This window comes from Prionailurus viverrinus, chromosome F2, assembly GCF_022837055.1.
Source record: "Prionailurus viverrinus isolate Anna chromosome F2, UM_Priviv_1.0, whole genome shotgun sequence".
Lineage (NCBI taxonomy): Eukaryota > Metazoa > Chordata > Mammalia > Carnivora > Felidae > Prionailurus > Prionailurus viverrinus.
The window spans coordinates 8,475,539-8,490,286 of NC_062578.1; the positions used below are offsets into that span (position 1 = coordinate 8,475,539).

Here is a 14,748-nt window from a genome sequence, read left to right on the forward strand (position 1 = left end):
GTCAAAATTCCCCTCCACTGGTCCTTCTTTCATTGTTATAGCTTTGGTTAGATCAACATACAATGTGGTGTTATTATAGCTACATAGGGCTATTTTGAACTGAACTGCTTTTTATGCTGTATTTGCTTTTCTTGTATTGCCCAACTTTTTGTGTTCCCTCAAGGTAATACATTTTTTGTTTCATTCGCTTTGTTTTCTCCGTACTCATCAGTTAACCCTGAGCTCTCCTCAAATTGGGGAAACGTTCTTTCAGTGTATTCAAACACAGATATTCTTTAGTTTTATCTTCTTGGGTCTTCTTGGGTCTTCAGATTTGCTCTAATTTGCCCTACTGCACGATTGATAACTTGTGATCTTCATTTACCATCATCTTTGGAGATTCCCTTTGTCTCCCTATTGAGTTGTATCCATTTCTTGAATCGCATATTTTCTTCTTTTTTGGTTCCTACTTATGCTTTGGTGGAATACCCCCTCAAGTAGTTTCCTGAGAAAGGGTGCACAGGAGTAAATTGAGATCTTGCATGCCTGGAAAGGTCTTTAGTCAGACACACATTCCCTCGATAGTTTGGCTGGGTATAGTAGAATTCTAAGTTGGAAATGATTTTCCCTCAGAATTTTGGAGGTAGTAGCCTCTATTGTCTTTTAGAAAACTTATCTATTGTGTGTGATTTCTTGGGGAAGCTTTATTAAAAGCTTCTTGTATTTTGTTTTTGTTGTCTGGGCAATTAATACTGCATCTTTTCATTCTGGAATGTTTGTTTACTAAATTGTCTATTGGTAATCTCCTGTTTTCCATATTTTCTCTCCTTGGATCTTCTGTTTTTTGGATATTAGACTTCACAGATTGACCCTCCAATGTCGTGGAGAAGACAATTGATATTTCAAATCTTTTTTTACTGTTCCTGTTCCTCTACTTTCTGAGAGATTTACTTCTCTTTATGTATCAGTTTTTCTGATGAATTTTTCATTTATGTTATCATAGCTGTAACTTCCAAGGGCTCTTTACTACTTGCTAGGCTTTTTAAAAAAGTAAAACCCTGGTTTTTTCATGTTGTGAGTAGTTCCTTTTATATGCCTGTGAGGATAATTAAGGTTTTTTGATCTTACTCTTTCATACCCAAGACTTTCTTTAAAGACAGGCTGAGCTATCTACTCCTATTTAATAGTAGGGCACTAAAAAGCTAATTGGTAACTCTGTACATGTGGATTGGCCTCAAAGAATGAAAGCCTCACTGTAAGGTTATTCTGGCTGTTTTACTAGGGAACCTCCACTGTCAATATCTTGAGGCACATTTTCTTGGACTATTCATGTTTTCCTACTTACAGGGTATTAGTCCAGTTGCCAGAATCTGTGAACTTAAATAACCAATGCTAAACCCTTTGGGCATTCTGTAATACAACTCAGGTTGTATCTCAGTTTCCCCTATTTCTGGCTCAGGATTAAGCTTTCTAGGGCACACTGAACTTGCCAGCTCCCAAAATTTTGTTCCTATCATTTTCTCTCTCATTATCTTTGCCCTTGTGAATTAATGCTTTTAAAAATTCGTCTCCTGTCACATACGGAATTTTAGGAGGGAGAAGAGATAAATGAATAATTTTTGCCCTTCATCATTCACTGGAAGTTCCAGAGTTTTCCAGGACAGTCAGGCAATTTAAAATTTGGAAATGTATTTAATATACCAATAAGGAAATCCGTATCCACAAAATCTTGAACATAGTATCGCACTACCTCTTCAACTGGAACGTAATTCTCAAATCCCGGGTCTATGTGTGTGCCTGTGCTTTCTCGCACTGTGCCTGCAATGGTGCCAGGGATATACTGGATAGTGAAATACAGGTTTGCTGAATATGTGAGCACATGAAAAATGATCAGAGTTATGTGAAGGAAAGGAATAAGTACGGAATAAGAAAACAACTGTTTTCTTTTTTTCAGCGTTGGGCATCATATTCTACTTCTCAGATATCTTTTCTGTTTTCCTTTTAAAAATCATCCTCGACTACCCTATCCTAATATTTGTACAAAGTAATGCCTTACATAGTAATTTTCTTGGTTGATTTTTATGAATTAGATAAAGCAAATTGTTTAAACATTTGAAATAATGAAGCTAAGAGTAGGGTATTCCCTGCCCTCACCACCATCTTGGGTGGTGAAGTAGAATGGCAAGGACATGGGTTCTGACCCTGTCACTTAGCTGTAGGACCCTGGGAAAGTTCTGAATCTCTCTGTGTCCATCTCCTCAATATTCAACATATAGGAAATAATAATAGTAAGTACATTAGAGGAGTTGTGATGATTTAATTTGATAGCTGCGTAAACCATTTTACAGTTCCTTCCTGGTACATAATGCTCTGAATGGAGTTTAGCTCTGATGTTGATGATTCTTCTAAGTAGTGAAGAGAGTAATTACAAGAGTGATGGGTGCTGTGCAGATGCAGAATGTGACAGGGATGTTTATCAGAGGGTGTAACCTAACCTGGGTGAGCTTTAGTCTCTTTCTTTCAAAGGCCATGGCCCCGGGAAGCTGCTCTCTGCTTCGAATCTGAGAAAGGTCAGGAAGAAATGAATTTCCCGGCACACTTAAAAGCATGTTTACCATGATTCCATTGGCTTGAGGGAAGCTGGATGAAGAGGGCAGCTAGGTGAGACGATTCAAAGTGGTTTGGGGCAAACTTGTACAGATAAGGTTTGACTTTATTTTTAAACATGGTTACTACTCAATGTTGCTGTTTTTGCAGAGGCAATGCATTCATATGGTTCAAATATCAAGTTAATAGAAAATAATAGAAAAGATCCACTGCAAAAACTCAACACCATTCCTGTTCCATCCATCTCTTTTCCTACCACAGATCATCACTTTTACTTTGTTTTTCCTTCGGGGGTTCTTACACAAATAGAAACAAAAATGAATATATATTCTTATTTTCCTTCCTTTTTTTTTTTCGCAAAAGGAAGCATAGCATGGCATATGGCATTCATTACTGTCTTATACCTTGCTTTGAATTTAAAAATACACTCTGAAGGTTTCTCAGAAACAGTAAAAAGTGTATTCTTTTTGTTCCCGGGAATAGTGTTTTATTATATAGATGAATCAAAGCCTAACTAGTTCTTATTGAAAGGTACTTGACCCGTGTCTAATCTTTTGCTATTCCAAAAATACTATAATGAATAAGCTTGTTCATATACCTATGAGTAGATCAACAGGATAAATTTCCAGAAATAAGGTTACTGGATCACAGGGTACGTGATTTTGTAATTTTAATAGATGTGCCAAAGTACTTTCCATGAAGTTCATAACAATTTGTACTTCCACTAGCAATATCTGAGGGGATCCAGTTCCCCATGCCTCACCAATCTTATTTGTCAATTTTTTTTGCATTTTGGTGATCTGTTTTCAATTTCTGTAGTGGAAAATGGTATCCCAGAGTAGCTTTAATTAGGAATTTTCATATATTTACAGATTATTCATGTTTCTGTTTCTGTTTCTGTGAACTGATTGTTCACCCTTCTTTTTTTTTCCCCTTATCAAATTCTAAGAGCTCTTTTTGTATTAGGGATATTAGCTCTTTGCGGTGATTTGAAGTATAAATACTCTCCCCCAGTCTGTATTTCTCTTTTGACCTTATCTGTATTGTTAACTTTTTTTCCATGTAGATACGTTCCTTCTTTTTGTAGTTGGGAATACCAATTATTCCTCTTATGGCTTTCGAAAAACTTTCCCACTCTAATGTTATAATGGAGTTGACCCACCTTTTTTTTCCTGGTAGTTCCCATTAGTTCATTTCTGACACTTAAATCTTTGACTCACTGAGAACATATTCATATGTTGTGAGATGTAGACCTAATTTTGGTTCCAGTTGGCCACATAAATGTCCCAACATAATTTCATTGAAACGTCCATCTTTTCTCCATTGATTTAAGAAGCCATCTTTATTGTATATCAAATTCACATATGTGTTTGACTCTTTTGCTGGACATTCTATTCTGTTTGAATGGTCTGTGTATTTATACATCATACCACAATATTTCCATTACTTAGATTTTATACTACATGTTAATGTTTAATAAGATTAGTGCTTTCTTGTTGCTCATTTCTTTCTGAATTTTTCTGGCTCTTTTTGTCTTTTTATTTTCCATATAAATCTTAGAGTCAGCCTGTCTGATTTTCAGATGGAGATATATGAAAATTGGAATCATTTAAAAATTATAAGTTAATTTAGGAACAATAGCCATCTTTATAATAAGCTTTCATTTTGTTTGATGCCTCTTATGTATTTTTAAGGTGTTTTAAAGTCTCCCCCATAAAGATTTTGCACATTTTTTAAAGCTTATACCTACGTGTTTTCTTTTTAATTGTTTTATTTTTTTATTTAAAAAAATTTTTTTTAACATTTATTTATTTATTTATTTATTTATTTATTTTTTCAACGTTTATTTATTTTTGGGACAGAGAGAGACAGAGCATGAACGGGGGAGGGGCAGAGAGAGAGGGAGACACAGAATCGGAAACAGGCTCCAGGCTCTGAGCCATCAGCCCAGAGCCCGACGCGGGGCTCGAACTCCCGGACCGCGAGATCGTGACCTGGCTGAAGTCGGACGCTCAACCAACTGCGCCACCCAGGCACCCCAACATTTATTTATTTTTGAGACAGAGAGAGACAGAGCATGAACGGGGGAGAGCCAGAGACAGAAGGACACACAGAATCTGAAACAGGCTCCAGGCTCTGAGCTGTCAGCACAGAGCTCGACGTGGGGCTCGAACTCATGGACCGCGAGATCATGACCTGAGCCGAAGTCGGATGCTCAACCGACTGAGCCACCCACGCGCCCTTAATTGTTTTATTTTGAAATAATTCCAAACTTGCAGAAAAGTTGCAAAAGTGACATAAAAGTCTCCCAAATCCTCTTCAACAGAGATTCCCCTAGTTGTTAAATTTGACCACATTTACTTTATCATTCTCTTTACATACATTTATAATTATTTCTTCTTCTGAACCACTTGAGAGTAAGTTACAGACATGGACACCTCATTACTCTTTTAGTATTTCAGTGAGTATTTCCTAAAAACAAGGACACTCCAACATAACTGCAGTATAACTATGGAAATCAACAAATTGATCCAGTACTATCAACTAATCCAGAGGCTGCATTCAAATTTTGCCAGTTGTCCTGGTAGTGTCCTTTATGGGACCATGATCCAATTCAAGATTATGTGTTAGATTGGGTTGTCATGTCCTTCTCCGTCTTTCCTTGATGGCTTTCAACTACACGGGCCAGTTTGGGTTTGTAGATTGTTTCCTCATGATTTGAATCAGGTTGTATATCTTTCTCAGGAATGTCATAGAAGTGGTGCATGTTTTTCTCAGTGTGCCGTATCAGGAGGCACATGATGTCAATTTGTCCCGTTGCTGGTGATACTAACTTGATTAAAATAGCTTATATCTATCTATTTCACTTGTAAGATAATGTCAGCAGGACTTTCCACTGTAAGGATAATTAATAATTAATAAGTCTTTTACATTTATTAGCAATTCTATTGTAAGGTAGGACTTTCTCCCTTATCTAGTTAATTATTCATATTAGTATGAATTCCTATTTCATTCACTAAGATTATTTGTTCCTATTTTACTTGCTGCTATTATTATTTTATTTTTTTAATGATTCTCTTCTTTTAATGTTTATTTATTTTACATTTTTTAACTTGTTTTATTTTTTATTTTCTTGCCGTTATTATTTTAATGCACAAATAGTCTTCGGTTTGGCCAGTGGAGACCTGTCCTGTGTCCTTTTGACTTGTCCCTCTCATTCTGGAGCACTTCCCTTATTTGGGGCATAAGATGTTCTAGGTCCATTTTGTATTTTCTTTGCTCTGCAATCAGCCAATTCTCTAAGAAGCCCTGTCTTTCTTCTGCTGTGAATAGTTAAGAATTTAGAAACTAAAAACTCAGAATTCAGAAACTAAAATCTGATGTTGAAGTCTGCTTCAAAACACCATTATTTTAGACCCTCTCAAAGGATAGAAATAGAAAATACATGTATGTGCATGCACACCTATAGATACACACACATTTATGTCTATTTCTATATGTCTGTATCTTGCTAGCCATCTATCACTATTAAAAAGTATGAATTTACACTGATACCTCTTATTTCAATCCAACAGGATGCAATTTATTGTAGACTATTTCCTTTTTGTACTTAGAGCCCCCTTCTCCAAGGGGTTCCATTATCTTCAATATATTTACTTCTCCGGCCCACGTGTATACAAATCATATCCCTCCCACACTGGCCAAATATCCCATCTTCTGGCTTAATATCACCAACCAACTGGCCCATTGGATGTGTCAGGGAGAGTATTTTTGTCTTTTTCATTGCTATGGTAAAAGGAATCCTCTTCTATAAATTCTGGGTTTTTTTAATTTTTACGTATTTGAAGTCTATTGACTCATTGATTTTTTATTATTGAAATACAGTTGACATATTTTATGTTATTTTTTTATAGTGCTACCCTATACAGTCTTTTCATTGCTCTTTAGTTTTTCTGTTAATTCTTTTTCAGTTTTGCATCCCGAAAATTGAATCTCAAACAGAATTAGCTTGCCCTCTATCTTTACAATTATTAGACCGTAAATTGGCTTCTTTTTTCTAATTTCAGTGATAAAGTGTTAAATAGTAGGGAAGTAGTGTACGTTCTTATGTTATTCTTGACTTTAGTGGGAATGTTTCCAGTGACTACTCATTAGGGTGGTGGCTCTTGGGCTGAAATGTGTGTGTTGTGATTTTTCACTTTTTAGTTGGAAATAATTTTAGAAATACAGAAAAGTTGCAATGATAGTACAGACAATTCTTGTCTTGTATACCCTTCACCTGGCTTCCCTTCATGTTAACATGTTATATAACCATGATGTATTTATAAAAACTAAGAAATTAACATTGGCATGTGGAGTGTTTTTAAAAATATTAAGGGTTCCTCTTTTTTAGTCTCTTTTTAAAAATTGGAACTGAACGTCTAATTTTGTCAACTGTCTTCTCAGTATATATTATTTTTTCTTTGACCAATTAATATGATGAATTAATAATTTTTAAATACTGACCCATCCTTGCATCTTGGAATAAACTCACATTTATTTATCATGCATGATTTTGTTTGCTAATATTTTATTTAGAACCTTTACACTGATTGTTATAAATAAGGTTGGTCTTTGTTGCTTTGTAAAGCAGTCTTTATCAGGCTTCAGTGTGTTAGTCTCAAAAAGAGTTGGGAAGTTTTTCTTCTAATTTAAGTAGCACCAAGATTACCTGGTCCTTAAGGATTGAAGTCAGTGGAACTTTGGGTCTTATGCCTAATGGGGTGGGGAAGGGGAAAGGACTGGACAACCTTCTAGAGAAGGCAAGGATTGAACAACCTTCTGGGGAAGGGAAGGATTACACAACCTTCTCTATTCTATAGAAATGGGCTTGCTGAGATTTTATATCTTCATTGGTGCCAGACTTGGTAAATTATAGTTTCCTAAAATATTATATATTCTTCTAGGTGCTATAACTTTTTGAGACTACAAATGTTCTTTGACTTTATTGTTTTCCTTTGTGTTCTAATATATGTGTTTTTCTTATTGTGGCCCTCTGGAGTTCCCTCAATTTTGACTAGCATTTCTTTTTGACACACAATTACTTAAGAGTTTTAAAATTTCTAGGAGGGGGCACTTGGGTGGCTCAGTTGGTTAAACATTTGACTTTGGCTCAAGTCACAATCTCATGGTTCACGAGTTCAAGCCCCACGTCGGGCTGTGTGCTGACAGTTCAGAGCCTGGAGCCTGTTTCAGATTCTGTGTCTCCCTCTCTCTCTGCCCCTCCCCCACTCACGATCTGTCTCTCTCTGTCTCAAAAATAAATAAACATTTAAAAAATTTTTTTAAATAAATAAATAAAATTTCTAGGAAAAGGAGCTTTTTCTTTTTAAATTTTGTTAAAATTTCAATTGTATTTGTCTTTACAATTTTTAGGTTTTGGAATTTAAGGTTTTCTTCATGGTATAGATCAGTTTTCCACAGGTACTTGAAAAGAAGCTATGTTTATTTTTTGGGGTCTTAACTGTATTACAACCAGATGTATTCTATTAATTTTGTCAATGTCTTCGACATCATACCTTATTTTGTGCCCATCTAATCTGTTAGTCTTCTGTGGATAGTGTTTCAGTTTGTTCTCTTACTGCTTGTTATTTCTGGTCTGTGAAAATTGTTGCTATAATATGTGGTTCGCAGTTATTTCTAATTTTTGTTTATTGATTGTGAATTGTATTCCTTGACATTATGCAATATCCTTCTTTGACTTCAACTCCTTTTTATCTTATGATAAAATTGTGGCTCCCATTTTTGGTTTGCATTTAGTTGGTATATTTTTGTCCATGCTTTTAAAAAAGAATTCTATTTGGGGCGCCTGGTGACTCAGTCGGTTGAGCATCTGACCTTGGTTTCAGCTCAGGTCATGATCTCCTGGTTCATAAGATTGAGCCCCTGGGTGCCTATGTGGCTGTTGGTTAAGTGTCTGACTTCGGTTCACGTCGTAATCCCGTGGTTCATGAGTTCGAGCCCCACACTGGGCTCTGTGCTGACAGCTCAGAGCCTGGAGCCCGCTTTGAGAATTCTGTGTCTCCCTCTCTCTCTGCCCCTTCCCCGCTTGTGCTCTGTCTCTCTCTCTCTCTCTCAAAAATAAACAAAACAATTAAAAAAATTTTTTTAAATTAAAAAAAAAAACCGATTAAGCCCTGCATCGGTCTCTGTGCTGATAGCCCAGAGCCTGCTTGGGATTCTCTCCCTCCCTCTCTGCTGCTCCCCTGCTTGAGAACTATATCTTATAGCATAGAGATTTTCTTTTAATAGGTGAATTAAGTCACTTACATTTATTGGTGATGACGGATAAGCTTAATCTAAATTTTCACATTTTATATTAGTTTGTTCCTATAGTTTATGTTGTTGTCTTTCATTCTGTGCTTGGTTCTTTCACCTTTTTGTTTTGTTTTGGTAGTTCTGATTTTGAAGACGGGTTTTTTTTTTTGTATTTGTGTTCAATTATATACTTGTATATAACATCCTTAATCCTAGACAGTATCTATGAGTTTACTTCTAGGAACAGTGATAACGTTGACAGCTTACATCCTTTCTCCTCTCTCCCCCTGTGCCTCAATTTATGTCAGGAGTATATCTTTAATGCTTATCTTTGTACTGTTAAATATGCCTTTACCTCTGACTTGATGTGTCTACTTTAAGTAATTTCCTGTGACTGTTCGCTATTACAGGTGAAGCCTTCCGCGTACTGATTCTACCTCCCATCAGAGCAGTCCTCCCGCAGCTCAAAGACTTCCTTTCTCTGCCACCCCAAAGACCATATTTGTCTCCTTCGAGCATGGCATTTCTGTGGGTTTCTTCAAGCAACCACACCTTTTTCTCTCTCCAAACAAACCCGCTCCGGAGGCTTCTGTGCCTGTCTTGTATTCCCTGACCACCCCCGGCCGCCGCCCAAATGACCCTCTCATGCTCAGAAGGGGCTGTTTGCTTCCACTTTCTGCGCTGGGCCGTGGCCAGACCTCCCTTAGTACTTTCTGTGCCTTCGTTCTCTATCAACTCCTGTAAGCTCAGCTCCGTTTGATCTTGGCCCTGTTCTGAGGATTTTTTCCTCCACGTTTGCACTTCACAGCGCGTTCCTCTTCATCAGGCCGTGTTTTTGCCAAGACTTTGAGGTCGGCCACCGATAGGCCCTCCCCTGAGCTACCCCCTACCGCTCCCCGCGCTCTTTTCCTGCAGGCTGTGTCCAGTCATCTGGCGTCACTACATACACTTTGTAGCCTGTACATTTTGTCTCCTCGGGTCACCGATTAGGGGGTATACAAGGTACCTCCCACTTTGGTTTCCAGAAGAAGAGAAGGTATTTGAGTCTAAGCTGTGGCCATGTTCATTCTGGAAGGGAATCCTGGACCTTCATGCTTTTGATAGGGGATCCTCAAGGAGCTCGCTGACAGTCTGTTAATGAGATATTCGGCATGATTAGAATCTCATTTTAGCACGCTTGGCAGAACAAACTGATTTCATTTTGCTTTTGAGCCCTCGTACCTTGAACTTTCCAACATGAACCCCTGTGGCTCCAATGAACAGGGGAGGAAATTGTTCGCTGGTATCTGGGTGCTCTGTGCTCCAAGCTGCATGGACAGAGATAGCATGCTGAACCAGTACTTTACGTGGGCGTGGACAGCTCCCTTTTGTTTCCCTCAAGAACAGTTCCAAACCCTGATCTCCTTGTAGACCTCCCACTCTCAATCACCCTTAACAGAAAATAGAAGCCCTCAGATGTGAACCTCCCCAGTGCCTTCTTCTCCTGCGTAAAAACTCACCTTCAGTGGCAATTGTCCCGCCCTCGTTTGCTTGCTCGTATTGCTCGTTGGGGAGAAATACCCTTTCTCTCTAAAGCTATGGTTTCCTTCCCTAGGTACTACTTTCCATTTCTTTTACAACTTTTTAAACTTCATCATTTATCCTTGTCTTTTCTTGCTTCGTTCACAAATCAACTCACTTCCTTCATCCTAAGACAACTAAACCAAACCCCGAAGCCGAACACGGGTGTATCTTACCCCCTTTGAAGGTTTCTGCTCTTGCCTTCTTCCTCAAGAGCCCAAGCACGTCGAGTCTTTGCCATAACTGTCTGGTCCATTGCAATGGCCTTGGCCTCCACCACTCACGGAAACTGCTCTGCTAAATGGAAGTCAGAGTGGTCCTAATGACAAAATTCAGTCACCTCAGTCTTCACAGTCTCATGTCCTGGCAGCCATTGCCTTGATTTCTAAAGGGGGCATTCTGGTTTTACTTGCCTGCTTTCCTCCAACCAAATGTTAAATTTTACTCTTCCTCGGGGTTGTCATTTTCTTCTCACCTATCATAAATCTTTGCTTTGTCACCTATCTCTGAGTCCAAATAATAGGTAAAAGAGACCCAGTTTAGAAGTATTTTTCTACTGGGGCGCCTGGGTGGCTCAGTCAGTTAAGTGCCTGACTTCACCTCGGGTCATGATCTCGCGGTTCGTGGGTTCGAGCCCCGCATTGGGCTCTGTGCTTTGGTGTGGGAGCAAGCAAACTGTTAATAGGTTAAATTTAGGTGGTGGGTACGGAGCATATGATCTGAATTTATAGAAAATTTTGGCATTTTATAATTCAGTTCTTTGGACAAGCCGGTTTCACCAATAACAGATTTGAATAAACACAGGAGTAGGGGACTGCAGAAGTAAGCATGCATGGGGCACCTGGATGGCTCAGTCAGTTGAGCGACCAACTTCGGCTCAGGTCATGATCTCACGGTTTGTGAGTTCGAGCCCCATGTCGGGCTCTGTGCTGACAGCTCAGAGCCTGGAGCCTGCTTCAAATTCTGTGTCTCCCTCTCTCTCTGCCCCTCCCCCACTTGTGCCCTGTCTCTGTCTCAGAAATAAATAAACGTTAAAAAAAAAAAAAAGCATGCTTGCTGCGAAAGCAAAGTGTATGATTCTCTAAGGGAATAAGGTTACTAACAATATTAAGACAACTACTAGATTTGTAGTTGTGCTGTGTGTCTTAGAAGAGGTATCTGAGGGGCGCCTGGGTGGCTCAGTCGGTTGAGCGTCTGACTCTTAATTTCGGTTCAGGTCATGATCTTATGGTTCAGGAATTCCAGCCCCGCATCGGGCTCTGCGCTGAGAGCCTGCTTGGGATTCTCCCTCTCCCTCTTTCTTTCTCGACCCCTCCTCCCCCTCCCCCCCCATCTCTCTCTCAAATTAAGTTAAAAAAAGAAAAGGTATTGGAGACAAAAAAGGAGTTTTTAATAACTTTATTTTCTAAAAACCCATCCCGCAGATATGTTTTTTTTTTTTTTTTCTACATGGTCACTTCTTTAAAAACGAGCAGAAACAAAGACAAAGCCTATCTTGATACAGGTTTAGAGTCAGCCAAATTCAGCTCTTAAGGAGTTAAGGTCGACCAGGAGGAGTTCTGCACTTGGCCGCTGCAAGGCACTGGCCCTCCAGCAGCACTGGATGATCTTCCCCAGTCTTTTCCCAGACACGGAGTCTGTGAAGACAGCTGCTGACAGAGACGGGCGAAGATCGTAGGCCACCACAGCGTAGAGCACGTACTGCCGCTCCCCTGAGTACGGGGCCTCCTTGGTACTCATTTGCCAGAGAGTGATGGCAAAGGAATAGATGTCAGCTTTGGGCGTTACGGCCTCTCCTTTCAGGAGCTCTGGGGCTCGGTGGGTGTAGGTGCCCCCCGGGGGGTAAGGGGGAGCGCGGCAGCACGGCAGATCTCCCAGCTTCTCGGAGCAACCGAAGTCGCCGATTTTGCAGACGTCCTGCTCACTGATCAGAATGTTCGCAGGCTTCAGGTCCAAGTGTACGATGCTTTGCGAGTGAAGGAAAAGCAGGCCGTTCACGACATCTAGGGAATACTTCAGACACTTTCCCAAATTGAATTGCTCTCCGGCACAGCAGCGAGGCTCCGCGTCCTCCTCAGGGCAGCTGGGGGCACCGTATATGACTTGGTGTAAGGTGACATCGCCACCGAACTCCATGATTATGGTGCCCAGGCTGTTAAAGCCTGCGGGCGTGCGCGTGCTGGCGGCCACCACCCGCACGATGTTGTCGTGGCGAAGCCTGGCGATGTTGAGCTCGGCCCAGAAGCTGCGCTGGGACGCCAGTCGGTTCTTGGTGCACCTGTTCACTTGCTTTATGGCCACCGGAACGCCGTGGTAGGTGGCCTTGTACACCGAGCCAAACCCGCCAGCTCCCAGCCTCTGCAGGAAGCGCACCTGCTCCCAGTCAATGGAGCACCAGGCCAGCCGGCGCGGTAGCCGCGGGGCCCTGGGAGGAGTGCCACCCACGAGGAGCTTCCCTGCCCTACCTGGCAGCTCAGCAGGGCTGCTGCAGGGCCTCGAGTCCACCGGGGGCGAAAACTCGCCGGGGAGGTAACCGCGCCGGGGAAGCGGCGAGGGCATCGCGCCTTCGAAGCGGACCCCGGAGCCACACAGGCGAGCGAAAAGGGAAGAGGCCCCGGGAGTTTGGAAGCCTTGCTGCCGACCCCTTGGCTCCACCCAGCGTTTTTTCTCCTCTTCCTTCGTTTTCCCCCAAAGGAGCCGCATCTGGGGTGTAATCAGCAAGTGTTTTTATCAGAAGGGGGAAACGATCTTGAATGAAGCACAGCCCTCTTTTTCAGATGACAGGATTTCCCTTCAACGCTGAAAGCGCCTTCTTGTAAAAACAACCTCTTGACTGAGAAGAGTTCACCAGATAAACAACACCGAGCTGCCCCTGGGCTCCCCCCCTTTTTCCCAGTATTTCCCTAATTATAATAAAACTGGCTTTTTTTTTTAAGCGTCATCGGCAGAACGTGATCAGTCCTCAGACTAAGGAGACCACAATAGTGCAATGAAATGATTTCACACTTTGCAGGCTATAATGATTGTCAGTGTTGTTTTCCAGCTGCATTAAATCACTTCCAGCAGTTATTGGCAGGAAGAGTTGAAATACGAACAGCTGACATTTGTTTAACCGATTACAGGGATAATTAGGTGCAACATTCATACATGGATAAAAAACTAACCTCGAAGTAATCGATCCAAATAGAATCACTGATACAGGTCAAAACATCCATCTCCTAAGTTCATCAGGGGAAAGGAAAATTCTCTGACACTCCATTGAGCTTATATAGCAAATTAGCAAGACTTCGTAGCAACGTATCGACTTCCTAACAACCCTGGGCCATGGTAGTTTGGCCCACCCGGTAAGCTCACTTACAAGAGAGATTCTCGACTTCCCAGCAAATGAGTTACAGAAGTGTGGAAACAGAGGGGGGGGGGGGTGCGGGGGAGAAAAAAAGAACAGATTCAGATTCAGAGCCATGATCAGAGCTTCAAATAATAACAAATAGAGAATCCTAGGAGAGGAAAGATCTGAATAAAGATGGCACAGAATCACTACTGTCTATATGTAATGTGGACAACCAGATGTTGAAATTAAACCAGGGGCTTGCTGTGCAAACATAAATTCTTCCTTTCTAGTTTCTGTAACAACAAACTCCCTACCTCCCACTAATTTGCATTCCATATCTTTGGGGAAAAGACCAACATTACCCTATTGATAAAAAAACAGAGGAACATGTTAGGATCCACGTCTTTAAAGTTCTGTTCTTCTTGTACGGAGAGCACACAGGTGATGTTAAACTATATTTTTATGATGATAGATCTATGCTTTTGAGATATATTCGTTCTGACAAGATATGAGAATAAACCCAAGGCATTTACAGAAGCCATTTGAAGTCTGTTGAGCCCTAGGATAGGATTTCTAGTCTATACTACCCATCTGCCTTAGTATGTGATCTCGTGTATAGTGTTTAACCTGTTTGAGCTTCAGTTTTTTCACTTAAAGAAATTAGGATAATAATTACTAAACTTCTTTATTTTGGGATAAAAGTTGGGGAGTCCTATACACACTGATAACAACAAAGGTCTAAAAAGTGGACACTTATGAAATATTTTAGTAGAAAGGGAGTTGAATCCAACCCAAAATACAAAAGGATGACAGTGGAGAGAGTAAAATAAGAAAGTAATAAAATTCAACAGTAAGTCTATACTGCAAAATTTAATAGTTGTCACATAGTTGGCACATAGGTATAATTTAGTTTCCTGGCATAAGGAATGCTGTGAATATTAGCCAAAGAAGAGTAATAGAGTGTCATAACCTTC

At 40.4% G+C, this 14,748-nt stretch overlaps 1 protein-coding gene across 1 annotated transcript; it reads right to left on the reverse strand.

Annotated features, from left to right (window-relative positions):
* Nucleotides 1–11,955: 11,955 nt before the first annotated feature.
* On the reverse strand, nucleotides 11,956–13,192 carry MOS (MOS proto-oncogene, serine/threonine kinase). The gene has a single exon (XM_047841837.1). The coding sequence runs from the start codon at nucleotides 13,144–13,146 to the stop codon at nucleotides 11,956–11,958; it is 1,191 nt and encodes a 396-aa protein (XP_047697793.1). The 5' UTR covers nucleotides 13,147–13,192.
* Between the last annotated feature and the right edge of the window lie 1,556 nt (nucleotides 13,193–14,748).